This window comes from Mastigoproctus giganteus, chromosome 2 (assembly GCF_048544385.1).
Source record: "Mastigoproctus giganteus isolate SK-2022 chromosome 2, ASM4854438v1, whole genome shotgun sequence".
NCBI lineage: Eukaryota > Metazoa > Arthropoda > Arachnida > Uropygi > Thelyphonidae > Mastigoproctus > Mastigoproctus giganteus.
The window spans coordinates 159,341,109-159,355,816 of record NC_143576.1 but is presented as its reverse complement, the minus strand read 5'-3'; the positions used below and the strand labels follow the sequence as shown (position 1 = coordinate 159,355,816).

The following is a 14,708-nucleotide window of genomic DNA, read 5'->3' as shown; positions in this document are numbered from 1 at the left end:
ATTTTGAGAACTTAAGGGAGATGATCGAAGCTTACTGTTCATTTGACTCCCATTGTCCTCTACAATATTTTCATAACTATCAATCTGTATAAACCGCTTATTTTATCCCAATAGTAGCAGTAAGTTGGCTCATTTATTTGTAATATATGTCAATGAAGCCAAGTCTAAGAACATCAGTTAATTGTGTCTGTAAATTTACTTAAGTTTATTGGTAGGGTTTCCTGTTTTGAGATACGAAAAACGACGCAATTCTTGCCCGACACTGACAAGAGATCCTCCCATTGAGATGGGATTCAAACTCAATGAATGTTACTCTATGTAGAAGGATAGCGATTTTAATGGAGCTGTTGGTGGCTTGGTAGTGGGATTTATTACATTGCTGTATATTTTATTGCTTTAGAATTTGTGTTCATTTCAAATTTATACACGGTACACTGTAATTGGACCATTTTTTGTAGAGTATGTTTAAATAAATAAAAAGAAAATGAAGGGGTAGTTTGTTTACAGTTTGCACAGAGGAAACAACGGCTATGTGGTATCAATGTATTGTTTCTGTAAATTATATTTTATCACTGGTTTGTTCTTAGGGATGAAAAACCATGTTTTTAACAGAGGTAGGAGAGCAGAGACGATTAAAGTATTACTGAACGATTACATTAATGGAGCTTGATATTGATTTTTCACTAAACTCAATCAAACTGTTTTAAAATTTGTAGTTACTGCCTCGAGAAGAGCACAAAAAATGTGCAGATCGAATACAAGTAATTTCTAATATTTTTCTATAAACTTTTCAAAAGATTTGGTGAGCAGATAAAGCGTGTGGCTTGTAGAGTGTGCGTGCTTGCTGGCAGTAGTTTAGAGATCCCTGATTTATGGAATTTTTTCAGCAAACCAATGGAAAAACACGCTCAATTACCAACACAATATACTGATCCTTCATATACCCTCGTTGCTTTGGCGCTTTACATACACACACCTAACTTACCCATATGGAATCATGTTATTTAATTTCAGTTTGGTCTTATAAAATAATACTTTCATTTGAAATCAATAGGGGTGGTTTAATTCGGTTGAACCGACAACATTCCAGACAGTCTCTGCTCGCTTTTACTCTTTCGTGAAGCCAATACATTAATGGCATGCCTGATGCAATTTCTCATTATGGCACCTGACCAACATGTCGGCAATCAATTACTCCACAGATACGCTGCCAATACGTTCAAAAAGCAACTCCGGTAGCTAGCCAGCAGAATCTTAAAGGAGCGGCTCATTTATAAAAGGAGAAGCACATTTATTTGCTCACAGTGAAGCTATTACTTGTGTAAACGGTGGGCAAGGGCCAAAAAAGGGAAAGCAAATATTAAGAATCAGATTAGGAACTGTAAAACTCCGAACCGTTTGAAGAGATTTATGACCAAACAAATTCCTGTTAATCGTCTCTTCCTTATTAAGCTACCTTGTTATAATTTCATGTTCTTAGCTTAGCAGAAAAAGAAATTTAAGCAACTCCTCGTATTTCCAAAGATAATTTCATTCAATCATTTGTGTGGGTCGAAAATTATAATTTTCATCGATAGGTGGCTACATACATTTTCAGCGCTACTGCTAATCAGAATAGATTTTGTTTTCTGAGGATTTCAAGAAAAAAAAGGTTGTTCAAAACCCTTGCAGACCAAGCTATTCGCTGGTAAAGCCAGTTAGATGACATTTGATTTACATTAAGCAAAAGAGAATTGCGAAAATATACTTCTGAAACCAAATAATGGTGGAGCATCTCAGTTAAACTGCTCATCACAGAAGACATGTTTCTTCAAATAACCCTATGTGATTAGCAGCCGCAAAGATTCATTTCTGTTGGAACGAGGAAGTCGAGTTGGAAAAAGATTGGCTTTTGATGTAACCACATCTTTTTGAGTAACTTCTTGATTGCTTGACGATGCCATGATTAAATGCCATCTTGCAAAAAAGAAAGGGTCCTTTAAGCTTTCGCGTTGTTACAAAGAAGAAATCCCTCGAATGTGGTGAAGATGAAAATATTCTTGACATCAATGGCAGAACGAATTTTTGTTCGTTAACTTTTTGCTCGTATCCTGCAGGTCTGAGTACCTCATGATTTGTGAAGGAAATGAAAAATGCTTCATTGGATCTCCAAAGGTTCCTTGGTAATTCAGCATTAATCTCAACACGTTCCAGAAATTGCAGTGCAAAAGTAATGTGTGCAACAACTGCTAGAAGCAGCCCTCGTATTAGCCTCGGGGGTAGACCAGCGACAAAAGCACCATCCTCCCCACACCGCGTGGAAAATACCAAGGATTGAAATCCCGTTAATGACTCGAGGAATTTTTATGGGCCTTTTTCACAATATGGCTGTGTTAGTCGACCTCAGTGTAGATAGCAAGGTCCTCCCCCTCTCCTCCCCCCGGAAACTGGGGATTTTCGTCCAGCAAACAGGCAAATTGACCACAGAATGCGCTCAATTTACAGAAATCATCCTGTTAATCGTCTGAGAAGCATTTGTTCTGCAGAGTGTGAATCAAACCCTACTAAATATTTAAGTGTGTCGAAGTAGGAGTAGTTTAATTTTATCCACCTGGATTCAAGGCTATTAAATCGATTTTTTTCTTTTATCCCTTTGTGAAAAACTTGACTAAAATTCGTCAACATTATGACAGTATTTTATTACTAATTACAATTTACTTAATAAAACACGAAACCCACGCCAAGCAAAGCAGCTTATTTGTTAAAGAGCTAATAAAATTAGCTAATTCGAATAATTAAGAAAAAAAAAAACAGAACGTATACGAGGATAATTAGTTTAACGAACAAGTTAAGGGTAAAAATAAAAACACGCTTTTCTCTCTTCTCCTAATTTTGATCTTAAAAAGCATTGATTTGCTTCTTTATTAAAGCTATTAAATTGGAAACTCCGTTTCCAATCTAATAGCTTCGAATCAAAGTTCAGGTTTATAAAATTTACAGATTAGATTAACTTTTTATTGTGTAATAATTTACGTAATATACTCGCAAAGTATAAAATTAAGGGACTTTATTAATTTTCATTATTCAATAACTAATCATTTATTTTGTTGTCAGGAATAGAAAAGTATCTTAACACTAAATGAGTTTGACCATCTTGTCTTAATCATATAGCTATTTAAGACTATCGGACGCGATTTGTCATGAGTTGGGTTGCCAGTTATAAGCGCCGAAGCAGCTAAGAGAGTGCATCAGCATGTGATGTCTATAGATTGTGTGTTCTGTGGTTGGTTTTGGTGTTTGCTGGATGAAAAATCCAAAGTTCCTTGAGTATAAACTATGAAAACAGCATTTGAATTTGGTTAACTTGGCCATGGTGTTGTATGAAAACGAGCGTACAAAAAGTTTCTCTTGGAACCGTGTGGTAAACGGAATAAGAATTAAGGCAATTCACCAAGAAGATCAACTGTCAAGCCATGGTTAATGACTCAATTCTACTTACTTGCATGCAATGACATTTGTATGTTGTTCTCTTCTGTAGGTGACAGGATTAGGGGACATATAATCCTGAACATTTATAGATTTACTCGATGCGTTTAAGTTACAGAATAAATATATCTTTAGAAAGTATAGCATATTTGAGTGAGCTAGATGAGTAATTAAAAAACCTCGTCTAGTTTCCAATAGAGCACCTGAAGACATCGATCTTTTATTCGTATTCATTACTACCTGAAGAAGTTTTGGGGTTCTAAAAACCAAGCAACTTCATTCAAATATAAGCTTATAGTCTCAAATATTATGGTGAATATAGCGGTTCTTTCAATCAATGTGTTTTAATCTTAAGGAGTATGAATAAAAGACCAACAGGACCTGATCCCAAGAGATAACTAATCTAGGAATGTAAAACTTCTAGTATAAGGAGCATAATGAATTTTTAATATTCTTATTTTAATCTTATAGTTTTATATTGAATTGAAATTTTACTTTCAGTTTTTCAATAATGCTATCTCGAAACAGCGCCTTCATCTTATGTTCAGTTTCTAATAAGATGTTTGTTTGCTGTCTAGGTACCTACCCGTTTTTAATATTACTGAAAGAGTTCTGTTTGTTGAAATATTCAAAGCATCTACCGAAGAGCAGGATATATTATACCAAATACACGGTAGCAAGGCTATCCCTTAACATCAACGCTTGAATATTAATTAGGAATGGGAATATTTTTGAGAATATGAAATACATTTTTAAACAAAAAAAATTCATGATTAAGCTAATCACAGGTAATACAGATGTTGGAAAAATATGGTTAGAAAAGTACAATGTAAAATACATGATGACGTAATAATGACGCAATGAGTGACGTAACGATGACGCAATTATAAATGAATGAGTCCTGGCTTGGAGGTTAAATTGAATCATACTATTGCCTAGCACATTGTCTTGAATTTTTGGACAAAATGCTGACCTTGCTTAGGAACAGTGGTTATGAAAGTTAAATCACAATGAAACATCACCGTCTTGACTTATCTTGGTCAATTAAGTGTAAGGACAGTCTAGTGAACTTAATAAGCTAGAGAAAGATCAGTGCTGTCTTAATTAGTAAAAAAAAGAAAAGGGTTAGAAGACTAATATCTTTATAATCTCCTTACAGTAAATTTGTAGTTTAGTTTTGTTCTGTGTACACCAAAATTGCTTGAAGATGTCTGTGAAAATCTCCCTGTTAGAACTTTAATGCATTCTCTAACGACCACCTTTTCTTTCTCAACTAATGCATCCGTAGTTCTACCAGAAAGCTAATAATGACTCGGATTTATATTATTAATTAATAGAGAGCTTAAATCCAAGAAACCACAGTTGGAAATGGGAGGAGAAAGACTCGAGGCTTTCTTTAATGTGAGCAGTAATATAGGGACTACTTTTAGAAGAAATTTTCATTTTTTTAGCATTTGTCTGACAGTAAATTAATTACAAGAAAACCTAATGTTGCCTACATTGAGGATGGTTGGTTGGTAAGCGAAACTGGGATTTGGTAAAAAGTATGTAATGTAAAGCGCACGCTCACTGTACGCTCTACTTCTGTTACCATAGATACCGGGTAATGTCAACCAAAATAGACTCTCCTGCATATTTGGTTTCGGTTAAAGTTAGATTTCTGAAATCTCACGAAAAGTAGGTTAATATGTGTTTCTGGAATGATGCATAAAGGACAAATCCTTGTATTGAACACGTCTTCGGTCGCGTACAATTTACTCCTGTCCTGTCTGATGTTATCGACATCTGTCAGCCCTTCTGGACTCAATTTTGGGATTATCCAATTGATCCTTAATGGAGGATAGCAATAAGGGCAGGGCTATCCTTGGAAAGGATATACTAGAACAGTATTTACTGTCGTTGGTACTATAACAGGGACTAAAAATCATTATCTAATCAATAAATGTATTTGACTTATATAAAATCATCGAATATTACTTATTAAATTTCTGTCAATTGAGCAACTTTAAACAGTATCTTCGGTTGACGTGTTTTGTTCTCTTTTTGACGTCTGAAGACTGATCGGAATATTTAAAAGTCTTTAATTTAAATTAGACCGATTTTGAAATTTACTTCTGAAAATTTAGAGTAATTTGAATATTTTGTACATTAATTTTATTTTAATTAATCGGATTTCCGCTCTTAAATGTATATAAAGATTTGTTGTTCTGAAGATGTAGTGAAGCAACGGAAGATTAACGTTCAAGTTTCAAAAAATGCAAATGAACAGAGTCTGTTTTCTTTTTTTCCTGTTTCAGATTATTATCAAATATTTTTTCATTCATACAATGAGGTTATTAAAACTCTCAGAGTTCCCGGAACAAATAGTTTTAGCAGGGGCACCTGGGGTCACTTAGGAGCCATTGCTCTAGACGTGTAAACTTTGATTGACCTCGAGATAATTCCCAACGATCAAGGGAATTTGTGGTACGCTTGATTAGTTTGCGAAGCAGGACCAAAACACATTCTTCACTGACAACATACCTTGGAATAGTTTTACTACACGCTTCTTTATTTTCACACTGACTGACAGACGAGGAAGAAAACATACTGATACACATTTTGTATTACTACCAGAATAATTGCTGGTACTACTGAATCTACAGACGTGGCCTTCAACTAATAACAAACGGTGCTGGTCTTGTCCATGGATATTTCACCATGTGTTGTGGGGGCTTCGAAGGGTCTACAACTTGGAGTATACACATACAGCCTGAATTAGACAGGCATGGAACTTGAACCTAACTTGAAATACCTAAATCAATCTAGTGATAAACAAGAAAGGATTTCTAAGAATATTATTTTGGACTCCAGTCACAAAGGCAATACCATCCCATGATATTGCCTTTGTGATTCACAATAATTAGGTGTTTGTGGCGAAGTATGTGAAAGTTAATGTTCTTTGGGTACCCTTAATTTGTATAAACTTGGTAAACAAACTCCATTCCTGTCAGATGATCCTAGTTGACAAATAATAGACGTTACCAACACACCTACCTTTCCTGGAGAACTTTATTTGTCCCATGTAGTGTGCCTACTCTAACAGCAAGGGTGAGTAACCCCTAAAGCATTCTTTGTCTACATTTTTTTTTATGACAAGCGTAGATCCCAAATAAGGTACGTGGAATCAACAGCAGGCTCCAACAACACAACAGCCTCGGGGTATTTACCATATTTACCAAAGGAAGAGTAGGAATTTTATAAACTACTCACGATTTACAGAAAAGACTAGAGAACTCTCTAGTATTCTTTTCTTATTTTCTCATTAAAGAATTCTGGTTCTATTGAAAGAAATCCATCCAAAACACTCTCAGGATTAATTCATTTTTCTCATTAAAGAATTCTGGTTCTATTGAAAGAAATCCATCCAAAACACTCTCAGGATTAATTCATTTTCGTCGATTGTACCTTTTCAAGTACATTTGAGGAATATTTGTTCTTTGGAGAGGATCCCAAAATGCACCACAAACAGCAGAAAACAACGCAGGCAATGTATCTAAATAATAATGAAATATTAGGATATTTTTAATGTGTTGATAATCTGTTTGGACAATACGAGTTCATTATTATTAATGAATTAGCTAAAAGGATCTTTCTAGCATTTATATTTCTAATAAAAGAAGTAAAAATATACATTACTAAGAAAAAGTTAATCAGCATTCAAAATTTCACTGGCATCGTACTAAAAGTTTCTATTTTTTGTTGTGATAATTTTAAATAATAATAAAGTAAAAAATTAGAGCTTTCCATTGATAGAATTTTTTGTTAATTTTCCCCTTTAAATCACTGTCCCTCCACGTTGCTTCCATGCTGCAAAAATAAAAATCTTGTCGCACGCTAGCAATCATTTTTCCCCTTTTGAGATAACGAATAGTTATAGAAATCATTTGATAAGATTTTGGTTATTTGCTTCGCGATTCAAAAGTTATCTTTTGCAATGAGGTGAGGTCAATGCAGCCTTGATTTCTGGCTGTTTCTAGCAATACTGTATATCTGCACCGACAAAACTTCCACAATTTCTTGATTTCAAAGACCCCTCGCATTCTAAATCCACAGTTGGTGCCCGCTTTATGTGGAATGATGCTCAAGGCCACGAGAAAACAAACTACCTGACCCTCGAGTATTAGTCTTTTAATGAGGATTACAACCAACAGATCTTCCCTTTAGGTCAGTTCTTCCAGTATTTTACAGCCTTTTGCTCGTTGGATTGCAATGTTTACTATTTTTACTGAGTATACGACGTCAGAATAATGCGCATCAGCTATTTGATGAGTATAAATGCACACGTCACTGCTTTATGCATTGTATTGTAAGAATTATAGCCATAAAACTCATCTCAAAGTTGTCAACTAAATCCTTACGAACCAATCTTGTATTTACATCAATAATGGTTAGTTGTAGCACCTTGCAATGTACCTAACCAATTCCCACTAAGATATTCTTCTCTGATCTTTAAGTGGATGGCAAAAATAACCATTTAAGGTTACATAAAGGATTCAGCTCGTCTGGTCAGTATCGTATTTGGAATATTAACTGAGTACCTACCATTGCAGAACTCCAGTATTTAACGAATATCTCTTTAAAACTTCATGGACACTAGCAACCCATGAAATTTTACAACGTTCTTCTTTCTGTCAACAATACGAGCTTCGATAAACAGGACGCCCATGGAGAGAGAGAGAGAGAAGATCTCCATTAACCGGAACACTTTTATCAGAGCAAATCGAGGCCAATTTGAAGGCCTATTTAAAACGATGTGTGACGTTAGAAGTTCTGAACAGGTACGCAAGGCTTTGAGCACGACAACGCGTGTATATGAAAATCCCTCCCTTTCTCCCCCATGATCAAATCTGGGAATGTCAAACAGCCTGATTTCGACCACCTTGCCTGGACATATGACATCTGTTCGTCCCGCTCTTAGCGTCAACCTTGGGGACTAGCGGCATGCATGTGGCACACACTACCATTTTAACGCGCGCGCACACACTAGTGACAACAACGGGAGAAAAAAAAAAAAAGCACGTGAGACAAGGGGACTACTTGTCCCGTTTCCCCCGCTATGGGGAAGTCCACCCCTTATGCCAGTAAGAAGAAGACGAGACAAAAAAACCCACGGGTTAGGCTTACCTGTCGTCATAAGCGAAGTCGGCTTGCAGCGTGGACCAGTAGGCTAGCCAGACGACCCCGGATATCAGAACCATGGCACCGTATTCCATGTTTGCCGACTGCTGGCTCGTGAACGTGTGGCTCGACGGCTCGCGCCGTGATTGCGCACGCGCGATTCTGGCGGGCATGCAAAGCAGTCTTCGGGGCTCCGTTGACACACACACACACACACGGGCGTCCAATCGGAGACGTTCTTTCTCGCGCACAGGCTCTTAGAACTGGAAGGGAAAGAAAGAAAAAAAAGAAACCGGTGTTAAGAATGTTTGTTTGTGTGCGTCTGTCTCTTTCGTCACATACAAACAGAGAACACTCGCACATATTTCCAGAAATATATACATTAAAAAATATATATTTTTTGTAAGAAAAATTAAAGAAATTGTGAGTGTAATGAATTTGTGGCAATTATTCTAAATTAAGCGAGTGGAATATGCGGTGGAACGAGCCACTTTGCAAGCTGTCAATCAATGTGGCCCCATATTGATTGACACTCACTTAGCAGACGTCAGTTTGCTTCAGCTAACTTACGTCACTTAGGCCTAACCTCAGTCACAACACAAATATCGGCGTTGTTTATAAATATTATTTAACAACAGAATATAAAAAACAATAATTGAGCGAATAGTTAATTAGCAGAAAAATGAAAGAAATGACGCTGTTAAAAGAATATTTTTGTTTATTTGAAGCGCGCAGTTGTCTTCTTTCAAATAAACAAAACATGGTCCTGAATTTAAAATAACGCAAAGTAATTATTGTTCTGTTTTACTGTCTGGAAGGGTTTTTCTTAAAAATAAATAAAATGAAATAAATAAAAGTGGTCGAATTGTGTTAGAGTGAGATTTGCGCACATTTTCTCTTTTGCTTGCCCAAATATTTGTGCGTTTGTGTCTGGATATCAGAGACAGTTCAAACTTCCTTCATCCTTGCAGCAAGGTTTGCTTGTGTCGTGTTGGCTTTCGAAATTACCCGACAAGTTTTTGAAGTGCGGGTACAGGCAGAAAATTGTTCTCAAAAATGATACTGATGTGTTTGCTAATTAAGGAGTAAATTGATTAGTGTGTAAAGTGGGCCGTGACCCTTTTCGATCTCAAATTACTTTTTTGAGATTAGCGAGAACATTTGTGCTGGGGAAGGGGGTTAAAATGAAATGACAGCAGAAGGGGGAAAGCTGTTTTCAAGGAAGGCCTTTGAGGACTAAAAGAAAAAAAAAAATTAAAATATTTGCATGTTGACAAACTGACTTCACCATCTTTGAACAAATAACATTCCTTCACCCCTATGCTCTCTTTCTCTCTTTAAGGTTTCACAGAAAGAGGGGAAGAGATGTCGTTCTCTTTCTCTCCAAATCTCTCTCTCTGTCTCTCTCTCTCTCTCTCTCTCTCTCTGCCTCTCTTTTTTTCTCTCTCTATCTGTCTTTTTCTCTCTCTCTCTCTCTCTCTCTCTCTCTCTCTCTGTCAATCTCTCTCTGTCATAGTCTGTTTATTTCTCTCTCTCTCTCTCTCTCTCTCTCTCTCTCTCTCTGTCAATCTCTCTCTGTCATAGTCTGTTTATTTCTCTCTCTCTCTCTCTCTGTCAATCTCTCTCTGTCATAGTCTGTTTATTTCTCTCTCTCTCTCTCTCTCTCTCTCTCTCTCTCTCTGTCATAGTCTGTTTATCTCTCTCTCTCTCTCTCTCTCTCTCTCTCTCTCTCTCTCTCTCTGTCATAGTCTGTTTATCTCTCTCTCTCTCTCTCTCTCTCTCTCTCTCTCTCTCTCTCTCTCTCTCCCTACAAATCTGTTTCTCTCTACAAATATCTCTCTCTCTCTCTCTCAAAATTGGATATGCATTATATCTCAGTTTTGATTTAATTTAAAGAAATAAGATTGATAGTGTTTTCAGACAACCTAATTTTAACCTCCTTCAATCTTGAGTTGTTCGAAGTGATCATATTAAGATTAAATTCGAAACAACAGATGAGGCGATATCGAAACCAGCATCAAGGTGGATCGATCCGAAGGCTATTTCCAAATGTAATCCAGCATCTCACTTCGAAATACACGTCACGTGTTGTTCGAAGAACCACGAACTACTTCAACTGGTAGATGGTCACTTAATTAATTTTTGTAATCCTTCAACAGATTCGCCATCCTTGCGCATTTAAATATTGAGACCAACTTGGAAATCGTTCAACGTGGAGTGATCGTCAACTCAACGATGTACTCTTTATAAATTTAATTTCGTCTGTACGTGCCCGGCCCTTCATTTCACTACTCCTTCGCAAACTAAACCGCTGACTTCGGTTCATTATAGGTTTCTTTGGTGGCACCGCTGCATCACAATGCTTGCAATCAGTAAAAGACTTCCTTCTGAATGCCATCTAATGCAAGGCTGAATAGAAAAGGTGGAACGAAGTCCTGGCGTAAGAGAACAAACAAGCTTGACAGCCTCTATTGTGGCCCTCTAAATCCGAACATTTTCTTCCTTTACAACAATAATTGGTTCTATTTATCTATAAGATGTCCCCCCTTCTTCTGACGAGCAGCAAATGACGGCGAAACAGCAATCCGGAAGTGTGCTATTGTGTCTGATGGAACACGATGTGATCTTGTAGAACTGGTCGATTTAAAAAAAATGCTCTCGTTTCACCCAGAACAGCGATGGCGTTTTAATTAGAGATCACACGTGAACAGTTTGTATATTGATAATTTATAGGGACTGGGTCAGGCCCTCGTGGGTAGAACGGTTAGTACGATCGCCGTCCTCTCCACACTGAGTGGAAAAGACCCGAGTTCGAGTCCCATCAATGACGTGAGGAATTCTTATGGCTGTTTTTCACAATGTGGCTTAGTTAGTGGGTCTCAGAGGGCATGGTTTTTTCTCCAGGAAACTTGGGTTTTTCATCCAAAAAACTGAAAATTAACCTTGGTTGACAATTGCGATACATATGTATCACGTGTTATATATGTACCAGAATTGTCAACCAATACGGATAGAAGACGAAGACACGTGATTATATTTTTATAATATATTTTCTTTTTTTTTTTCTTTTTTAATATTTTAACGATAATTTCTCCAAACTTTTTCACCTTTTATCCAAAAGGGACAAAAAAAAAATATATATAAAATACCAGCGGCCAAAATCAATTTCGTTTTTGTAAACAATTAATTTTTAACAAGCAGTAACCAAAAAAGCCGTACCAAAATCCATTAAAAATAATGGAGTCTTCTTCTTTTTTTCTCTTTTTTTTTTTTTTAAATAAAGATACCTCAAGAAATACTTTCTTACAACTTTAATGTACTGAAAAGGACACACGTCAATACGGAGAACATTTCAGATGATCTAAGCCAGAAGAAAAAAAGAAAAAAAAAAGAGAGAGAGAAGAATTAAAAAAAAAAAAAAAAAAAAAGACTTTTAATTTGCTCAAAAAATCATTATCAGAGGAAACCCGCTGGTTGTCAGTGACAGAAAAAGAACTTTGGAAGTTGAGATGTAGACATCTCCCTTTAATTATGTCTGATTAGTCGAAACTTCTGCAGAGCCAAGTTAGGGGGACAACTGGGTATTAAGTCCCTCTGTTATTGGTCAGACACCCTTTGCGGGGTAATTATTTCGTCTTACTAATTACCATCTGCCAATATTCTCGTCCCGAGACTGAACTAGTGAAGTTTGTCATGGCTACCTTTTATAGGTGATGACTGCGGATGAAACAGGTTTCTCATATATTTTAGACTGGAATAATAGTTTTTTTTTTTTCTTTCTTTCCTTAGAAGATCCTCTCCTATTTTCTCTTCCCCCCCCTCCCACTCTAATGTGAGTGACACGATAATTGCCACCCATCTGTTATTTACAGCTTTCCTCTGGCGGCTGATGGGGGTTGGAATTTTGTCCCTCCTTTCCCCATTGTCTGTTCTATACCTACTGGGTGCTATTATGGCTCCGGCCCTGTTCGTTCAGAGAGCGATGAACAATGGCAAAGCAGAGACAGACTTTTGCACTCTTTTTTTTTTGTTGCTTCGTTCCCTTTTATCTCCCTCTGTTTCCTCCACCCCTCCAACAACTACCTGGCATTAAAATATGACAGCTTTTATATTTAGATGTAAAAGTCTTACAGCCTCCTCTTTTAGCTCACGCATGGAGGAGGAAGGAAAGAATGATAGAAAAAAAGAAAGATGGAACGAAACAAAAATGTACACTTTAATAAAGACACGAATTTATTAAATTGAGAGAGAGAAAGGATTCAAAAATTGTCCAAATGTTGTCCAACTTTTCCTCACCCCCTTACCTTAATCGGTTGTACCTAATATTACCTTTTCCTATTTGAGATCATTACAGTGGTTGTTGTATCTATCTATCAATGCTTTGGTCGGTTTGTCTGTTTTGTGAAAAACTTCGATTTTCTGTAGGAGCTAAGCCATATGTGCTGCGTATAAGAGCTCCTATATAGCTCCACCCTTAAAGATACCATCCCTCCTAGTGGGAGAAGAATCCAGGCATTTTCTACAGAGTGTAGAAGAAGCTTCGTAGCCACTGCTCTAGCCGCGAAGGCTGTGGAGTGTTACACATTGATGCATCGTTAAAAATGGTTGTAGATAGAAAAGAAAGCGATGGACAAAAAATCTGTTGTCTTCTGATGGCTGTCCTGAAGAACAAATTATTTCTTCCTTCGCAGTAAGTTTTGTCTCTGAGAGGACAGATTAATGGTTCCTTTTTTCTAACTTATTACTCGATGATAGCAACAACTTACTGAATATAATTATTCTGGAAGTTTTCTTCTTTTACTAAACACCTTAACTGATGAATATGCTTCTGTGTTTCTCTGTGCGTGTGTGTGTGGACGGATCTGGTAGAAAATATTTTTAATCTTTTGTCGTTTACAAAAGCGGGTTTAAAGTGGCCCATAATTCAATTTTCCTTCTGTAAACTATAAATTGTAACCTAAACAAACATTGATGTCAGAAAATATTATTTCAAAGGCAAAATAAATTAAACGAAATTAAAATGATGACAGCGGTAACTGCATAAAATGGCCTTTTGGAGATTTTTCGCCAGTTGAAAAGGCCATTCATCACACGGGGGCCATAAAGAATAATGCGCAGGACGCTCAGCTATCTTTCTTCATTTTCATCTAATGGCCTGTGATAATGGTGCTTATTAGGGAGTAAAAGTCTTTGTATTATGTTTGTTTTTAACGAGTTTTTGGATTACTTTCTTCTAATTAAAACCGTATACTGATATTCGATGCTCCTTTTGTAATTCCCACTTACCAAATGAGGACTTCCACCAATGGTTCCACAAGGAAATAAATAAGATTCTCCGAGATCTTTTCACTCCTTTAATTCCCAAAACTAGCTTTGCTATTTTGGTGCTGTTTATAGTTTTGGTGATTTGTTTTGTAGCGTGTGCAGCTCACGAAGCCCTTTATTGCCAGAAAGATTTGTTTATAAGGAAGCGAAATCTTTCTGTTGTATTTTATTTTTAATGACATTTTAGTTAACGTTTTCTCATTTGAAATTCTGCAGCGCATCTTTCGAGGTGATATCGCACATTAGGATTTGATTTCTAAACGAATTAAAAACAAAATAAAAACCAAGCTACCCTTTTTGACAGCATGCTGTTGTTGGGTTTTAGGAGCATTTGTAAATTGCGCGTGATCTGTGGTCGGTTTTCTGTTTACTGGATGAAAAACCCGAGTTTCCTGAAGAAAAAGCCATGCTGCCATCGTCTGAGACCAACTAACTCAGCCACGTTGTGAAAAAGACCCATAAAAATTCCTTTTATCATCCACGGGACTTGAACTCGGGTCTTCCACACGGTGTGGGGAGGACGATGATCCTATCCCACCAATTGTGCTACCCACGAGAGCTTTGAGAGCGTGTGGTTCGTTAATTAACTTTTATATTTTGAGACATTTATATTTTGACATTTTATATTTGAACTTTCATATTTTGACACTGATATACTTTTAAGATCTTCTTCTACATATAAAGCAGCGGCAATGTGACTGCTTAAAAAAAAAGAAGCTTTATTTTATAAGTATCCAACAGTTAAATTTGTTCAAAAT

At 36.6% G+C, this 14,708-nt stretch overlaps 1 protein-coding gene across 2 annotated transcripts in view; it reads right to left on the bottom strand.

The window, feature by feature from the left end:
* LOC150089700 (protein O-mannosyl-transferase TMTC2-like) overlaps positions 1-8,732 on the bottom strand; it is a 221,538-nt gene extending 212,806 nt beyond the window's left edge. The window contains exon 1 of one of the 2 annotated variants that reach the window (XR_016546679.1): positions 8,632-8,722. Coding sequence is in view for 1 of the 2 variants with exons in the window: in XM_090368742.1 (XP_090224868.1) it covers positions 8,632-8,720 (89 nt within the window). In the remaining variant the exon portion in view is untranslated. Of the gene's footprint in view, positions 1-8,631 lie in introns of both variants that reach the window. The other variant, XM_090368742.1, reaches the window with a different exon arrangement.
* Positions 8,733-14,708: the final 5,976 nt, after the last annotated feature.